At 38.6% G+C, this 19481-nt stretch overlaps 1 protein-coding gene across 2 annotated transcripts in view; it reads right to left on the bottom strand.

The window, feature by feature from the left end:
• usp32 (ubiquitin specific peptidase 32) overlaps nucleotides 1–19481 on the bottom strand; it is a 42489-nt gene that overhangs the window by 11607 nt on the left and 11401 nt on the right. The window contains exons 3-16 of one of the 2 annotated variants that reach the window (XM_034310715.2): nucleotides 14850–14955; nucleotides 14099–14217; nucleotides 12026–12185; nucleotides 7085–7216; nucleotides 6694–6801; nucleotides 6313–6428; nucleotides 5853–5915; nucleotides 5660–5743; nucleotides 5492–5553; nucleotides 4237–4339; nucleotides 3946–4126; nucleotides 1907–2085; nucleotides 880–1020; nucleotides 487–604 (exon numbers count right to left, since the gene is read on the bottom strand). In XM_034310715.2, coding sequence (XP_034166606.1) covers nucleotides 487–604; nucleotides 880–1020; nucleotides 1907–2085; nucleotides 3946–4126; nucleotides 4237–4339; nucleotides 5492–5553; nucleotides 5660–5743; nucleotides 5853–5915; nucleotides 6313–6428; nucleotides 6694–6801; nucleotides 7085–7216; nucleotides 12026–12185; nucleotides 14099–14217; nucleotides 14850–14955 — 1672 coding nt within the window. Of the gene's footprint in view, nucleotides 1–444; nucleotides 605–879; nucleotides 1021–1906; nucleotides 2086–3945; nucleotides 4127–4236; nucleotides 4340–5491; nucleotides 5554–5659; nucleotides 5744–5852; nucleotides 5916–6312; nucleotides 6429–6693; nucleotides 6802–7084; nucleotides 7217–12025; nucleotides 12186–14098; nucleotides 14218–14849; nucleotides 14956–19481 lie in introns of both variants that reach the window. The other variant, XM_053239645.1, reaches the window with a different exon arrangement.

Genomic DNA, 19481 nt, shown 5'->3' on the forward strand with positions numbered 1-19481 from the left:
AGGAGGAGCAGAGTTGTGACTGAGAGGTGAACCATGTAACAAACCCTGCTGCAGCCAGGCATCAGATAGCTAAAATAAGATTAGTGGAGCTCTCGTGCTCACCAGCACACTGCCTCAGTGCTGCACAATCAGGTTAGCGCTCTAATATGCGTCCCTTCTTTACTTAGTGCTTTTCAGGAAACCTGATAATGAGCTCCATAACCAAATCGTATCTAATGCCTGCTTAAACAAACATACAGGGCTTCAGTCTGAGCTCACCAGCAGGTATGCGAAAAGCAGGCAGAGATAGGTGCTAGGATTGAACAGGATTTGGGCTGTTTTTTAGTGTTGCCAGTCAGAATTTGTTGCGCTTGCTGTGCCAAATCCCCTTTAGGAGTGTTTTAGAAGATTAGGTTGCCCCTGGACGGTGGAGGGAGCCACTCTCTTGCTGCAGGCTTACGTTACCTCGGGGAAATTGTGGAGGGAACATTCGCAGGCTGCTCATACCCATGTTAACCCAGATGTTGGACTGGGGGGTGCGTGTGGCTGGCTGCTGTCGTAGGAAGAGCAAATAACGGGGGAAGAGCTCCAACTCTGGCTGGTCTGTGATGACTGACTTGATCACCTTCACACAGACAAACAGAAGGAAAGTTTGCAGCCAGATAGCCCTGCCAATAAACTGAGCTGAACAGTGCTTATGGATTATTCAGTATAATAATTCGATATTATGCTTCAGTTTTTTTTTTTTCTTTTTTAAACCAATATATAACAAGGTGCTTAGTGCCCCTGTTTATTATAGGCATGTTTAATAAAAGGCTCCAAAAGCAGTGAGGATATACAACTAACTTGGCCAGAAGAAAGGCTTTGTATAATTTTACTGATGAAGGGTGGCACACATACCGGTCTGGGCAGGCTAAGATTGGCACCGTACCAGTGGTAGAGTGCCCGCCACACTGTCTCTGGTACTGTCTCAAAGTCCCGGCCAGCCATCAGGTTGAGGGGTCTCTTCAGACGTCCTCCCTCCATGGTTAACGTAGGTGCCTGCAGGGGGAAAAAAAAGCAAACATTCTGCTTATCATAATAGTGATGAGGATGCAGGGTGCCCTGATAAATGGCCATTTAAATGTCAACTTTTTGAAATAAACCAACACCAGGGGCAGAAGACCACCTGCTGAATCATTCCATTGCCAGCAGAGTGAGATGAAGTCTAGAACATTTTAAAAGGCTTATTTGTTGTGACTGCATTGAATAATGGCATATAATCAGGCCTGACAGTATGAGAGTCAGTCAGAAGGACGAGGTGTTATTACAGAGTATAAAAACTTTCAACAATAAAAGCAATAACACATTGAGCCTCACACATTGAGTCATTGCAGTATGACACTCTGCCACTTTAAAAATATTATGAGTTTCTCACTATGTCATTTAATATTATAAAAATACCAACATATCATCTTCCTTCCAAAATGGCATTGAACTTTGGCAGTAATAAAATTGTAAATTGTCAATCATGCACAGCTCCTGCTATAAACACTTTGAAAGCATTTGCGTAGTGAGAAAATTGCCAATTTTCCAGCTGTTGACTTTGACAGCTTTTTGACAGGGTTTATAGTGAAAAAACTCACAAGATTCCAACACATGATTCCCATTGTAATTCCAATGATGCTTGATGAAGTTTAGGTGCTTTTGTGAGCTGCTCTCAGAAAGGGCTTTTTTTCATGCAACTCACCAAAATAACGTGGTGTCATAGAGGTCATGAACCATATATTATGGTCATAGTTGTGTTAATGGTTAATGCTTCTTAATTTTTAATTTGTTATTAAAAAGTATTACCTGACTTGTCAACAGCCATATGTTTCTTTTGTGTTATGATGGGTGACAAGGGGTTTTATGTGCATAAGTTTTACCACATGTAACACACACAGACCTTCATGGGCTCAGTGGTGACTAAGGGCTGGTTGTCGATGGCACCTGGCCTCTGTGCAGCCAGGTGGCTGGGTAGGTGGCCATTGGCGGTAGAGAAACACTGGTTATTGTTATCCAAAACATTGTGCTGCCGAGCAAAGCAGATGTCCGTGGCTGATGAGCTCACATGCGGCAGCTGACCTGAGGAAGGGAGAACATACACAAGATTTCTGATTAACTAATTGTTGATACAAATAATACAATGATTTGTGTTTTGGCAAATTATACAAATACGGTTTATAAGATGCATTTAATAGATTTCTAAGACAAAAAAAAATCTTTATTAAAAATGGTCACACTTCGAGACACACTGGGTGAAGAACATTCTTAGACAATAGCCCAATGTCCATTTGATTACTTATGAACCAAACGGTTGATCTGTAATATTTATGCAGACCTACCAAATTTAATGAGAAAGCAGTTAATATTAAAGATTTTATTTTCATCCAAATATTTCACTATTATTTAAATACGCCACTGTTGCATATTACAACAGTGATGACAGGTTACTACAGTGATAATGCAGAGTATAACAGTGATGACTTAGATTATAAGAGTGATAATATAGATTACTACAGTGATCACACAGATGATAACAGAGATAGATTATAAGAGTGATGACTTGGATTATAACAGCGATTTTGCAGATTGTAACATTGATGACTTAGAGTATAACATTGTGCAGATTATATCATGACGTAGTTTATAACAATGATGACAGATTACTACAGTGATTATACAAATTAGAAGAGCAATAGCGCAGATTATAACAGTGATAGCGCAGATTATAAGTGACGACAGATTACTACAGTGATGATGTAGACTGTAAAAGTGATGACATATTACTACAGTGATAACGCAGATTAGAACAGCGATACCGCAGATTATAAAAGGGTTAGCACTGGTGCTCATGTTCAGCTTTTTAGAATGTCTCTGGTTCAATGCCAGCAATATCATTTACAGTTGCTGGATTTTCTTTTCTAACGTTGTGGTGTGATGATGAATGAGACCAAGAATATTGTACCAAATCTGACTGATAGCTCTAAATTTTAATTAATATTACAGGGCATAAACATACTGAAATTAAGCAGCAAAAGACTGTGTATTATATCCAGCATAACTGTTCTCAAAGCTGTCCATCCAAGTGATTCTTTTGTGAAAAAATGCTATTTTAAATGTAATGTAAATTGCATTTTTCCATAATACTTCCCCCATAAAACTTTTTTCTGTTTAACTTCAGCGGATAAATTGTTTGTCAATATGTAAAATGTACTGAGAAAATGTTGTACATATGTTTTGAGAGAAATAAAACCTTAAATTACACAACTTTTGAGTCCTGTGACATTGTTTATCACATGCCACTGCTACAATAAACCAGCAAAACACCAGCGGGACGCCAGTGTCGCATCAATGCAACGGAGAATGCCAGAGGCGTAATATACACATTCTGTTATTCCATATGGAATGCTGACATGACATATAAGTATTCAAATAAACACTTTGTTAGAAACAGGAGTTACGCGGCACAGAAAGGAAGGTCTGGGCAAAACATGGGCACAGTGATGCAGCTGGATTAAAGAGTAGAGAGGAGTTACAGGAAATATTGATGGTAAACTACATCACATTAAGTGAGCAACATTGCTGAGAATTGCTGAGACAGAATCTAAGAACCTGGCTGATATTAATCAGTGAGCTGTAGATCAGCGGTTGATTCTTTCGCTTACGTTTTCATCACCCACATCAAGTGGGATGGAAAATTATCTAAAATTGCACTTGTAAAGGTGATGGTACCATAAAAATATAGATACATCTTGGTTCATGTATGTCTGTCACCTTGCTTTGGGATGCAAGATATATGGGTTAATATTAGAACTTGTCCAATAGCAGCAGCAAAAAAAATAAATAAATAAATAAAAAGAGCCTAAAAACAGCTCAAATAACCACAAACAGCTGATGTATAACTCGATAGCGTATTGGTGGTATAAGATCAAACACACTTACTGTTAGGGGTGCTCTCTGAAACCTCCCAGTTGCTTTTTGGGGACTTTTCTCCTGGAGAGCTAAGAGATCGCGCCACTGTTCCAGTCTTGCTCAGGGCCGGTTCACCAGATGGTGTGGACTGAGGAGTCCTCCTGCCACTGCCCAGCATACCCGGCTGCTCCACCACAATGGATTTATTATCCTTTAAACATCAAGAAAATCATATCACACTAGTGTACAGTAGCCTTTATTAATTTCTGTGTATATCGTCTCAGTAGAATTGCTGATTCTTGTCTTGGCCATGTCACTCACATATTTAACGTAGTCTTTCCACAATTTCCACCACTGCATGGAGATGAGGAACCAGTTCTGGCCTGGCTGCAGGCCATGTCTGCTCTCTCGTTCCAGCCAACCCCTGAGCGCACACAAACACATGCAAATGAGCGCACACAAACACATGCACATATACACACGTAAGGACATCGTTAGGACCATCCATTTACATAATTATTAATGTAGCTAGTTAATGATATGCCTACATCTAAATCTAACCATATAACCTTAACCCCAGTAACTAAAAGGAAACCTTTTGGCTCTTTTAGATTTAAAAAAACAAAACAAAACAACAACAACAAAAAAAATAAATCACAGGTCAAAACGGCCAGATTGTGTTAACAAGCACACACCAAAGCTCGAAACAATCAGCTAAACCTATATGCACAGATACCCAAGCTTGTTAACACATATGCACATATCTGACATATATTAAATAATGTAGTAAAGCAATAATGCAAATGCAAACCAATAAAAAGCAATGCAGACCAGCTATTACACTACAATAACAGAAACTTTAAAAATTCAATAAGCCAAAACTAATACCACAAACACAACCTTTGTAATTTTTAACAATTTTTTAGAATTGAGAAGACATGCATTTAAGTGTATCTTTAAAATAGCGGTCGTACAGAAATTTTATAAAAATTATCAGGCAAATAAGTTACGTCAATTCACTTGAATGAGTAAATGTGTTTGATCAGACAGCATGCAGTTAAACTTTAATGCTGCAAATTCAGAAAACCTTCAAAAGCATGAGATGATAAAAACAAGAACTGCTAATTATTACACAGAGACCACACCTGACTTTTATTTAATGTCATTTGTGGCCCCTAGTTGCAGAACAACAATTTGGCTTAGCTAGCCAATGTCACCACTGCATTCCCTACACAGACACATTACACCAGGACAGCTTATAACCACCCCAATTTTTGCTTCACCCTGACAAAGAACATACAGAGGCAAAATCCAGTGTGACTGCTGTTCAAAATAGAACAATACTCAATTGAATACAGTACTATAGAGAAATTAGCAAATGTAATGGGTGTCTAGACAATGTAGCGTCATTGTCATTTATGAATATAATTATCATATAAGAGAGGACGCAATATACAACACAATCTAATTGTAACTAATTTTAACACAGCACTGTGGTCAGCAGAGAGGTTAGGGATGATAAGGTTTAGCAAAGGACACTGATGGTATATTTCAGGTTCCTTTGAACTTTACTCACCTGATGATCTGGCCTTCTTCCGTGGGCGTAGCAGGCCGGAGGCCCAGGACTATGTGACACACCTGATTAGAATGACAACATGACATATGCTTGAAACCAAGTAGAAGAAATATGTGAAATATATGAGCAAATGAAAACTGCAGATTTAAATACAAAAATGCACGATACCTGAAAGAGCAGGTTGAGGAACTCACTTGCCAGGGCACTCTTCACACTCCATATCTGATAATCCTCTAGTGTTAGGTGTCCCTGCTGTGTGGTAGGAAATATAGAGACAGTAGGAAAGAAGCTCACCTTATTGTTCATTAATTCATAATCAAGCAGAATGTGGAAAAAAAAAAAAAAAAAAGATATTACATACTTTTGTAGTGTCATGTATTGTAAGGATTTCTTCAACAATATCAGGAACACTGGATTCCAGTTCCTGAACAGGAAGAAAGTAAAAAATTAACTGACAAACAAATTAAGTCCAGATGATAGATAAGGCAAAGCACTGAGAACTAGCAGTTCTGTATTACACTCTACAAAGGCATTTGAAGCAAAATCAAGAATACTTTTTAAACAGGGGGAGTAGATCAAGAAGATATTATTTGTAGGCCAAATTAAAATGCTACTGTCACAAATGTATATATATATATGTATATATATATATATATATATATATATATATATATATATATATATATATATATATATATATATATATATATATATTTATTAAGTACAATATTAAGTACAATGCCACTATAACCACTGCCAACACATATTTCAAAACCAGATTGGTTTAGGCAACAAAAAGAAAGCTAAATTTTATAGCTTACTGGGAGAGTATCAGTGCGGTTGTCCTTCCACACTTCCAGTAAGGCCACCACCATCTTGTGCATCTCATCTCGAGACAGAACTCCATCCCGATCGACATCAAACACTTTGAAACAAACTGGACAAGAAGGAGTGCTTTAGTAATAAAAAAATATCTTATTACCATCTTAATTATTATCTGCAACTCCCAGTGAAAACAACAATGGAAAAAAAATAAAATCATGTTTTCACTAATTAACTAATTGCAGTGCATGGACTGTGGGATGGTTACTTAATGAAAAAGATCCTCCAACCAAAACAAGACACATTAAATAAATGACTTTTGGTGAAAAGGGCTGCAGATTTTTTTTTTATCAATATAATTATTAAATGGCGCAGCTTACATTTCTGCCTCTCAGCCACAGGTCCTCGACAGCATGCAGAGAGCCCACATGATATTTCCTTAAAGTCAATGTGATTGTCCCGATTCTCATCAAAGGCATCAAACAAGCCTGCAAAATGGGAGAAAATGTCAGGGCTCAGATTAACTCAGAAAATAATTGGATTGTTCAGGATGTCTCACTTTTAAAACAGATTGAGCTACATGCAAATATAAATCCCATCTTCTAAAGCCATCATCATTATCGAAGTATGAAATTTCTCGAAATTGATAGTGTTTTAATGCACAGGAGTCGCAGGTGGATGCATGTCAGGGTGTATATTGGATGCCCAAAGCGTCTGGATAACAATCCAATAGAATCCTCTTAAAACCAACATTCATAAATATTACATTACCTTCACTTAGTGATGCATGAATAGGGGGTGACACCAGAGGAACAAAGGTTTCTAAGTCAAAGCGTCCGGTCCTTGATTGAGCTTTCAGAAGCCAGTAGCGCTTTTCCAAATCAATAATGTCTGATTCTTCTACTGCAAAAGAACAAACCCACAAACATTGCGTAAGGATTTCTTTGTGTTGTTGTAGACTTCATTTCAGCACAGGCATTACCATGTAAGAGGGATATACTGCAAAAAGATGATCAATGCAATACAATTTTCAGTATATAATGCCCGTGCACATAATATTGATGCAGATCTTAAAAAAACCCACAGTTTCAAATGTTAAATTCATCATCTGCCATTTGATATGCAGTCATCAAGACTAGATTCAAGAAATACATATGCTTAACTACAGAAGCAGAGCTTCTACAGTGTCCACAGTGCTTTTGTTTTTACACAAGTAAATACATGTGTAAAAAATAATGCGTCATAGCACTCATTAAAAGCAAAAAGAGCTAAGAATGCAGTCAGTGCAAGCTTGATTACTGCGACGTAACTCCCAGCTGGTTTAAAAAGCTAATTATGAAAATAATATAAGAAACAATAAAAATAATAATTAATAAGGTGGCAGGGGCTTTAAGGAACATTATGTAAGACCCATGAGTTCACTGCTAGGTGATATGACTGGCCAATAATGACCATATAGAGCACTGAGGCAGGATAAGAGGCCCTAGGATGACTCGCCTTTCATCAAAATAATCTTAGGCTTAGGCTAATAGGATTGCTCGATCCATGCCATCGGTCCCCTCTAAAGCAGAGCCACACATAAGGCAGATTTTTCAAAACATTGCCATATGAATTACATTTGTCTGCCAATACCATGCTTCATTCAAATCTCTCTCCACTCTTAATTTCCGGAGAACGCACTTCTAATTAATTCTATAGCCAGAACAGAAAGTAAACAGTGGTAGGGATAGACTGAACCTCCTCACCTTATAGATAGAGACACACTCAGACCTACACAGACACACACACTCAGACAGACACACACAGACACATACACTCAGACCTACACAGACAGACACACAGACACATACACTCAGACCTACACAGACACACACACTCAGACCTACACAGACACACACACACTCAGACAGACAAAAAGACACACACACACTCAGACAGACAAAAAGACACACACACACTCAGACAGACAAAAAGACACACACACACTCAGACAGACAAAAAGACACACACACTCAGACAGACACAAAGACACACATACTCAGACAGACACTCAGACACACATACTCAGACAGACACACACAGACACACAACTCACAGGACAGACAGAGAGAGCACAGGCCAAAGCAGCCAGCAAATGCAGCGAGCCACAGACCAACCAGAGGACAACATACAATCAATGATTCACAGCGTTATTACGGGACATTTCCAGGCATGTGTAAAGATGCAGTAGAGAATTAAGTACCTTAATAATTAATAAAGAAATGTAAACATTAATGACAAGCAACACAGCTACCAGAATCCCACATTTAATCACAGAGTTTGTGATTAAACACAAACGTTTAGTGAATTAGTAAATGGTGCTAGTTACTGAGTGCTTGGAAGAAACTGTGGTTAGTTCAGCAGTAAGCTGGATCTAGTGGAAATAAGCACCTGGTTGAGCATTATGCATGGCTGCTCCACTGTGGAGTGACTGTTAATCTATAAAACCCATTACACACGGTATGGATCAGCGCAGAGCCGCTCAAGCAGCCTGCACCCGCTCGCAAAGAGTGCGTTTCATTTCATGCACAATATCAGTAATATCAGCTAGTAATGGCCGTCAAGACTGTCCTTCTGTGTCATCCATTGAACAATAGAGACACATAATGTCATCTTTCAGGTCGTATCCATTTATACTGCTAATACCCATTTTTGCCAATCAGTTCTGCTACATGTCCAAACCTCAATTTGTTTTCTATAGCTCTGAGCACAAATAACAGGGTTGGCGCCGAGCAGCACATCTCAGCATTTGAAACAGAACAGTTATCTTTCAACAACAACAGTGAAGTGCAAAACAGCGCAGTTGCCCTCTGTATGAGAATAAGTCAAACAGAAACTACAAGCAACTACAAATTAATCAAATGTTAACTGAGATCACAATATACGGCTTCCTCAAGTAATTAAACATAACGATGGCTATCATAGCTTCTATCAGCCTCACTAGAAAGTATTCTAAAGCCTGTAATTACAGGTCTAACTTTTTTTTTTTAAATAGTGCTGAAACACTGACATATGCTCATCAGAAAGCCAGAGGCAGTACCCACCTAGAGGTGCAACTCTGTCAGAATGGCAACAGAGGAACCATAACATGTTCCACCGCACATGTCACGGCTCAGGTATAGATCATAATAAACTCCACCCTCTAGAAGGTGTGTGGAGATACACGCATCGAGATCATGGTGGCTTCATGCTAAACACACACACCTTGCTTTGTTAAGAGGATAAGAGCAGGCAGAAGATTACAGCGTCTCTCAGGTTTGCTCTCTGATTGGTTTTGGATCTTTCCAGCTCTGTCCCTGATTAACAAACCAAACTCATTCTAAATATATCTACCTATTTGCATAAGCCAGCTGTTTTTGTATTTCACTTCTTATTTTACATTAACCAAAAAAGTACTAACACATGGGAATATGGATATAACCCTTTTTTGCAAGGATAAGACAGCTATGCATTTTTCCCTCATCTCATGTGATGACTTTTAGCATTCAACATTCAGGCGTTGCTACAGCTGAGAATCCAATCATGTCTTAAAGTGCAGTTTATAGATCGAACTGGCCTGAGGAATAGTCAATCACTACATAATGATTTTCTTTCTACACAAACAATCTATACTATTTTAAATATGCACACCTGATTAATACACTAGAAATTTAAGTTGGTGGTCAATGAACTGATTTACATTGTTTTTTTCTCTGCATTTGTTAACAGATCAGCAGTGAGCTTCCTACATCAACAGTCTAAATTACAGGTCAGTGGATACTTCAAATAATCTACACTAAATGTCTTATAGGCCATAAAATTTAAACATATTGATATTGTGATAAATGTTTTAAATATATATATATAAAATTCATATATAGCTGCTTCCAATCAGAGTTAAATAATGAAATTATTCTGTAGCTACACTATATGGCCAAAGGTTTGTGGACACCTGACCATCACACCCATATGTGAGTCTTCCCTCAAATTCCACAAAGTTGGAGGCACATAACTGTATAGGATGTCTTTGTATATTGCAGAACTACAATTTCTCGTCATTGGAACTTAGGGGTCAAGCTCAAACACGTTCCAGCATGACAATGCGCCTTTACACAATGCAAGGTCCATGAAGACATGGTTTGACGAGGATGGAGTGGAAGAACTCGATTTTGGATTAACATTATGTTTTTTATGCATCACTACTGTTTTGCTAGCAGTTTGTTGTCGTAGAAATGTCTTCAAGTATTGTGATATGATATTATTGACATATCGCACACCATACTGACATTACTATTCCCAAGCAGAAAAAGCACTGAGTGAAAGCATGAGCAGCATGCAAATGTCCCTCCAAAGATATGACCAACAGGGTCATAAAAACCTAGGGTTAGAACCTGGTGCTGTCTGGGTTGGAGGGCTGGTTGGGAGGGAGGCTGTCTGAAGGAGGATGAGAGGAGAGCAAATGCAGTCATTTTCCCCTGAGTGTCAGGCAGTGGGTAATAGCTGGGTGGTGGTGACAGCTGCAGCGTTGTGGAGTAATGACCCCTCCTCTCAACAGGATTGGGTATGTGTTCAGCAAGTGGGAAGTGGCGCCTGTCACTTGCTATTATCACACTCAGACACCTCCCCCCCAGCAGAAGAGAGAGTCACTGATGCTTGATGTGTGTTGGGGAATAAAGCCTGGTTTATGCTTTGTCGGAGGTGCTTCTGAGAAACTGCCTGGAACACTCAGGCTGTCTATCAAACAAGGCGGGCAGGGTAGTAAACAGAAAGTAATAACAGGTGAAAGCATACGATTTGTTGTGGTCTTTTCAAACAAAATGGTGTCATGCTTGAACGAGGAGGATACAGTTTTCTCCATCACCTCATCTAAGGAAGATGATATAGAGCAATACCATTTAAAAAATGATGGGCAAGATGCTTTAAAAAGTTGTTTAAAAAAATGTCGGTTCAGCTATGTGGCAAGAGAAGTCTATTAAGTTAGCACACTATTAACAAAAAAATTCATAAAATACAATACCACTGCACTTACTTGGTGGTGAAAAGTAGTTCCACTAATCTCAACAAATACATGCCATTAAAAATATATTTGTAACTGAAGAGAATTGTATTGCTATTAACTACAGCTACTCGGTCATAAAAGGTTTAATTCATTACGATTTGTTTGATTTATAAAGGAACAACAGAACCGATTCATGTACATCTTAGCGCACCAATGGAGTCAACTGTCCAATTGCTGTAGATATGGACAGTAAAACGTTCCGATGTTTTAGTTTCAGAGAGTGATTTGTCTATTCTGACTCACTCTCTTCTCTCTGAAGTGATTTTCTGATCTTCCTGAAGTGGCTTCTGATGAAGGCTTAGACCGAAGCCCAAACTGGCAGTGCAGACAGAAATCTCAGGCCCTTACATGACTGACAGGAGGCAGGATTGCTTACACATCATCAGCTTCAGAAACAAAGAGCCTCATTGATAAACACAGTCGTACTAAACCCACAGTCCAACCAAAGCTACTTTGTCAAGATGCAAGCATATGCCCAGCGCACATACACACGCAGAAACACTGCACTCCTTTTATCCTTCATGCTGACATTTATGCTTGTGTACTTCATGTCAAAAGAAGCTTTAAGCTGTTGGTTAATATAGAGGTACTGCACCCTGATCTCTGTCCTGCCAGTACTGGGCAGTGCCACTTACAGTGTGTGACTCCAGCCAGTGTCTGGTAGAAGGTGGGTGTGTCGCTGTCGTCAGTCAGGGTGACACACACTCCGCCAGAGAGCAGCCAGCGGGAGAAGGTGAACGCCTCTTTGTTTTGTAGAAGCCAGTTCTTAAACTTCTCATAATTCACCTTCTCACCCTGCCAGAGAAACATAGGAAGACAGTCGGTGAGTCAGTGCAAGCATAATTTAGCACGCTGGTTAAAACAGGTTAAAACTGCAGAATCACTTCTGCTGGTGTAAATAAGTAATTAAAAATATCGAATAAAGCATATATTAGATGTTAGTCACCAATGAAGGTAATAAGGGATACATCTTACTGAGGTTGATATTTACTATAATAAATAAATATATTCACATACAGTACTGTGCAAAAGTCGTAGGCACATGCAAAGAAATGCTGTAGAGCAAAGATGCCTTCAAAAATAATGAAATTAAATGTTTCTACATTAAAAAAAAAATACTATAAAGAGCAGTAAACAGTAATAAATGAAACAAAGTCAGTATTTGATGTGACGATCTTTCGCTTTTAAAAAGAAATAGTAGTCTCAGGCACAATTAGTGCAGTTTTATAAGGAAATGAGCTGTAAGTGTTACCGAGCATCTTGCAGAAGCAGCCACAGTTCCTCTGGAGACTTTGACTGTCACACTTGCTTCTTATTTTTGCAGCAAAACCCAGCAGCCTTCATTATGTTTTTTTTTCTTTGTCTGAAAAGTGTCTCTTATGTAATATGCTGCTTTCTTTACTGACATACCAACATTTTTCTGTAACATTTAATATTGTGCTGGAAAACTAATGTTTGAAATTCTAAATCAATAATGTAGAAGTCATAAAATAAAAATCTATAACAAGGTTTGAACTAAAAAAAAAAATAGGGTGCCAAAGACTTTTGCACAGTACTGTGTATGAGTGGAGACGTCAAGATGTCTACTTTTTATTCCTTGGAATTTTTACTGTTTGTATATTATATACTTAGACCACAGCAATGTTAAATTCTGGAATCTGATTGGCCACATGGTTTTAATTAATTTTCTATAACAGCAGCTCTGACAACAGTGCAGAGCGTCATTCAAATGACAGGTTTATATTAACGTGTTGGTTCTAACACGGTATTGTTTCTATAGCAGAAGCTCATTCTCAGGGACCACATAATGTAAAGCTATCAATAAACATAATGTCTTACTATCCTTGTGAGAACTTTCCAGTGACATAATTATTAGTGCAGTTAATTAATGCTATGTCAACACCTAAAAATAACCGTAACCTTAACGCTAAAAGTAAACCACTTGACTAAGTTTTTAAAATAAAAGTTAAAAAAAAAAAGAAAAAAAAAAGGAAAAAGTCAAAACTGAGAGTCAGAACTGTTAGATACACACACACACACACACACACACAGATCTCAGGGAAGGAGGGGGGGGCTTGGCAGAGTAGCAATAAGTGACCTTGTTGGCATAAAATGATAAACTGAGTAAACAGTTGCACTTTCTCAGTTGGGCGTTACTCCTCAAAGGCTCTTGACAGAAGAAAGAGCTTACATAATATATATATATATATATATATATATATATATATATATATATATATATATATATATATATATATATATATATATATATATATTAGTTCCAACAGGATTAAAAAACAAAACATCAAATATTCAAAAAGCTCCATCTAAGTTGCTACAGTCTCTAAGCTACTCAACTTCTCTAAGTTCTCTTAGAGAAAAGAGGAAAAAAGAAAAGAGGATTACAGTGAGGACAGAATCTTTAATTTGCGTTTTGTTGTCTCTCAACACATCTCAATTTTCTTTTTGTTTTGGAACACTTGGAGTGCTCATTCCACTTCCTGCTTTCCTTGTCAACCTCTGGCTGATTTCTTGGCAGGTGCTGACTGGGAGAGCAGGAGTCGCTGCAGCTGCCGAGCCCGACAGGCAATTTGATGAGGTGATATTGACATACACTGAAGAATTAAGACCTTGCCTGTGAGAAATCAATCTCAGAGGTTGGCTAGTGCATCTGTGAGAGACTGTATTCCAGACTGAAATGCTCTGACCTCTAAGAAGCACTTCCTCAGCGAGGGTGGGACTTCCCCATCCACAGCACGGAGCCTGCTCTCCACTTCCTCTCGCACCACATAGCTGCCCGAGTCACTGGCGAACAGGCTGAAGATATCTGAGGACAGAAGAGCCAGAGGTGACCAGTCAATCTCTCTCTCCCTCAAAAAAAAAAAAAAAAAAAAAAAAAAAAAAAAAAAAAAAAAAAACCATGACACATGCGCGTGCGCACACGCACGCACGCACACGCACACGCACACACACACACACACACACACACACACACACACACACACCACAATTCTTATCAAAGTTGCACAGACAGTGGGCGCATCAATCACAGTTGTCATGGTGTGACGTTGTGCTGCAGGAACACAACATTGGCAGGGAACATTAGACTGCACACTTGCAGAGAAATCCCAGAACTGCCATAATACACTTAAATGCCTGACTTCATATGCTGTTAGAAGCTGCAGATATCTATGTTTCTTTATGACACAGAACAGCCTGCTCAGGCTTATTTTAATAAGAAGGGAAGTTTACAGTAGATATGTAAATATGCTGACTTCAGGCAGGCTGCTAGCCTGCTATTTTTAAAAGGCATTGTGGCACACCCACTGGGAACCGAGTGCAAAGCAATACAGAGTTCTATGCAAAACAGCTAAACACACATACGCTTCCGGCTTAGTTGGATAAAAAAAATGGTTAATATAAACCAAACAGTTGTTAAGGAAGAATCTGCAGATTTACATTTGGCTTTTTCCTCATCACGTCCTCTCGTCAACAGCACCAGACCGACAATGAGGTTGTTGAAGTGTAGCCCTTTTGGCGTGCCTCCAAATGAGTTGTAGATCACCTATAGGGAATAGAAAGTTACAACAGTATAGAGACTATATAAAAAATAATCAGCAATTCGAAAATATTCATTTGACAATATTCTGTATACATCATATAGAGCAAATGAAACATCCCATGAGTTAGAAGATGGAAGCAGGACACAATTTCATTTTGACTAATAAATAGTGCTACTTCATTCATCCACTGAAACTGCTTTATCCTGGTCACGGTGGATCCGGAGTCTATCCTGGGACCACTGGCGCAAGGCAGGAATACAACTTGGACGGAACACCAGTCCATACACCATGCACACACACATTCACACCTAGGGGCAATTTAGCATAGTGCAGAGGTGGACAAATCATAAATTTATTCACATAAATTTATTGGGCAAGTGAAAACACCAAAGTAATGGCCAGTGTCATGCTTTGGTTACCCAGAAAAAGTGGTAGCTAACTTAATGTAGTAACAAAACGAGCTAGTCATTAATACCAAGGTCTAAATGAATTCCCGGGGAACAGATGACTTTGTAGCCAGTCATCAGACAGACATCAAACATTTTCTAATATAGTATGTTTTTGCTGTTTTGTCCTTACCTCAAATGTAATACTCAAGTTTAGCTAGCATCAGGATTTTCTACTGGTTTCTATGTTTAACCATGAGGTGACTGCGTGTAGCAAGAAGGAGAGTTAGATGACGGCTTTGCACCTCACTATTTTGGTCAGTGTTTTCACACACCTGCATTTTTCTGATTCTGAAAATCTACCATGTCATCCTGGCATGCTAATTAATCGGCCTAGTAAATATCCTCTGTGCTGACCACCAGATCGCAACTTGGCCGATATGTGCAGTGCAGCAGGCAGTGGGATTTGGAACGAGAAGCACGCGCTAGTTACAGCATCTAGGCCCATTGCACCACCGTGAAGCACCATAAACCACCATAAACCAAATGAGAACATTTGTTTTGCAATAGTCAATAGGGAGTAGAGAAAAGGGGGAAAAAAAAAAAAAAAAAGTCTGGTGCCCTCTACATGAACAGCCTACTGAATGTTCTAGTCAGCCAGGCAACTATGGATTTAAAAACAAAACCAAAAAACAAAACAAAACAACCAACAACTAGTAGCTGAAGACACTAAATCTGTTTGTCCTAGGAGCCTGGGCTAGTGATTCATCCACCCCTATACCAGCATGTTTTTGGGAAGTGGGAGGAATCAGGAGAACTGGGAAGAAAGTGGACACGGACAGAACATACTGAGAGTAATCAGAGCTGGATCTGTGAGTTGGCAAAGCTACAGCTTTGCCATTGTGCCTTCCTAATAACAGTTCTGAAGTCTCTAATGGGTCCATCTTTGGCATTTACATTGAAGACTCTTACTCACAGTATGAGCACTGTTATGGGTTAACTCCGCCCATAAACACCAGAGCAGGCGTGGCTGTCTGAGAAGACAGTTACAGTTGAACTGCTGTATTGGTGTGAGACTGCTGCATGAACCAGCTTCTCTCCCTTCATCCTACAACTCTGAGGAGTCTAGCTCTGGGACACAGAAGAGGGAGTGGGTATGGGTGTATACGTATATATGTGTGTGTGTGTGTGTGTGTGTGTGTGTTGGGAGGGGAATGTCCACAGAGTTGACTGGAGCTCTGAGCAGGAACTAAGGCAATTCCAAGAAAGAACAACTTGTTTTGAAATCCCTGTTTGAAAGGAGATTTAGCCGTGTGTTATTAATATATCCAACACTAATAGGTACAGTACATCAGAAAGGTACACAACATATACAAAAACAACTGAACACTGCTTGGGTCTGCTGGAGAAACATTTAAAAAAAAAAAAAAAAAAAAAAACCCACATGACCCAGTGACCTTTAATCGCACAACCGCTTGGTAAACTGAAGCAGGAAATGATGAATGTGAGCAGTTTATATGTCTGACACAACAGAAGGCAGGAAGGTGACAGGACGTGATGGCGTTAATCACCATGGGATTTTAAAAATCAGTATGTGCGGTTGGTTCGCTGCCTAGGTGTCAATGCAGCTAAATGAGACTGCTTTGGCTCCCTCATGCTCATTTATCTCTGTGATGGAATGAGCTGCAGCCTCTCCCCATCACCGCCTACTCATGGACGCAGAGCGAAGTGTCACCCTGTGTCTAGAGGCTGGAGATCAACTGTCCCAAAGCCTGACACACAAGCATCCTCTTCTCATAGAGAGCGGTTTAGTGAATGTGTCTGAATACAAATGCGCAGGTGTTTGAATAAAGAGTGACAAAGAAGTTAAGAAATAAGAAAAATTAATGTAAATGGATAGATAAATCTGAAGCACGTACAGAAGCATGCTTGAATCACAGCCCAGCGTTAGTGCACTTGTTAACAGAAGACTCTTTTGATAAAATCATTTCATGCTGTCTAGGCTGAGATGAAATCACAAGGTTTTGGAAGCAGCTCTAAATATATCTCTGCTGCTACAGTATGGCACTCTATTTGTAGCAGAGAGCTTTTTTTATAAGCAACATCTAGTCTCTGCAGCACAGAATTTTGCTGTTATTCCAAAATGAAATAAGTTTTTTTTAAAGTCCACAGGAAACATCCTCACAATTTAAATCACAAGCAAAAAACATTGAGGAAATAAAAGTGAGGTTGATATGCATATTTCAGTAGTAACTGTTTTCTGCAGCATTGTTCTTCATATGTGAGCTCAAAAACACAAAAATAAATGACTCTTTTAGATAGTGGATCCTCTGACAACAATTGACTGTAGCAGGAACTGGAGCCTGCCAGGGACTAGAACGAACAAAAGCCTTCCGCATTGTAATGAAAGGATCAATGAGGGACGTGTTTCTGAATGCTGGATCTAAATTCTGAGTGAAAAAAAAAATGTAGATGAACTTAGATGAGTAGGCTGAGGCAAAACCTGCACCTAATGTTGAGAGCTATAATTTAAATCTGATGCCACAAATATCACGGTAATGTTTTTACCTAATTTTCCTCCCATTTTATTTTCATTCCCACTCACTATCTAGCTCTCCTCTAACACACGACAGCTACCAAACAGTCAGGGTGAGGGCTAGCATATGCTTCCTCTGAGACGTGTCAACCACCACATCTTTTGATTTACTGCTCTTGCTACCTGACAGGACAGCTGAACACTTGGAAGAGCCACTACCTGCCCTCTTATGTGCACATTCAAAGGATTCAGACTAGTAATTTCCCAACGATAATACTTTTATGCTTTGCCACTCAGGAGCCTAATATCACTGCATCATATTGTCCTGACCTTGAGGTAGAGGTGTGTACAAAGGAATTCTGACCAATCCCGCCTACTCCTGCAGTTATTTGACTGTATCTGCCCGCCATATTTTCTAATGAACTTAAATGGTTACTAAACGTGGTGCATTCAATACGCTTCAGTGTTCTTCAACTAGGCCTATCATTGTTCCTATTTATTGTTCCAGAAATTGCGATAAACAATATTATTGTCATTTTAAGACCACTTTATGCCACCGATATAATTATAATATAATAGAATAATAATGCAAGTACACCCTTTTAAAGAGCAATGTACTTTTAATTCTTAAAAATATTCAGACATTGAAATTGGAATGTCAAAAAATAAATAAATAAATAATAAATAAATAAATAAAAAAGACCAGCGTTTTAAATCAACAGTCCACAAGAGAGCACCACGAATAAATACAAACCAAACAGCACTGTGTTATATTGTTTTTTGTAAAGAACAAACCTGGCTGTTAACAAAGTGCATTTATTTTTAAACTATAGTGTATAAAATTATAAAATCAAAAGATTTAACCTAGGTTCTCAGGCAGGTTCCAGTGTTAATTTTCACACTGTATTTAGTCCTAGTCTGATGAAAATATCCTTTAAATTTAGTCTATATTTCGTCAGTTGATGAAAAAATGCAAGAATTAAATCAAATATTCACACATTTTATATATTACCTTAAATACACAAAAACATGTAAAAACTGTCCTTGTTGTGAAAACCTGATCTCCTGAAATAATATTACACTGAGTACACTATTGTAATACAATACTGTGAATTCTTTATGCTTTAGTTCTTCATTGTCCGTGTTTTAGTGTGTTGTTCCTGAAAGAGCGTATTCACAACGTGACTTACCATTCTACCTAGCGTGTTACTTAAGTTCAAGTTCACTTGTGTTCGAGTCATTTTGTGCAGAAGTAAGTTGTAATATTTAGTTTATGTTGTGTACATGTCTGATTAATCTCATGTGTGTATAGGAGGGGTTTGGGTGAGTTAATTAACCCCCTAGTAAAGGGCTTCAGTTTCTCAGTGTTCATACACTGTTCAGCTTCAGCTCACACAGCTTAAGCGGGTCAATCCCTGACATTATTGACTATGACTGGATTATTTGTAACACTAGAACTATTCTTTCTGGATTTTTCTTCTTCAAAAAACATTGGTAGTGCCTTGTTAATATCTTGTGTGTCATTCTTTCAGCAGTATATTTTAATTAAATGCTACATCTACAGATGCTACATCTTAAATTTGTATGCACAGTTTTTGCATTCGAA

Source organism: Pangasianodon hypophthalmus, chromosome 14 (assembly GCF_027358585.1).
Source record: "Pangasianodon hypophthalmus isolate fPanHyp1 chromosome 14, fPanHyp1.pri, whole genome shotgun sequence".
NCBI lineage: Eukaryota > Metazoa > Chordata > Actinopteri > Siluriformes > Pangasiidae > Pangasianodon > Pangasianodon hypophthalmus.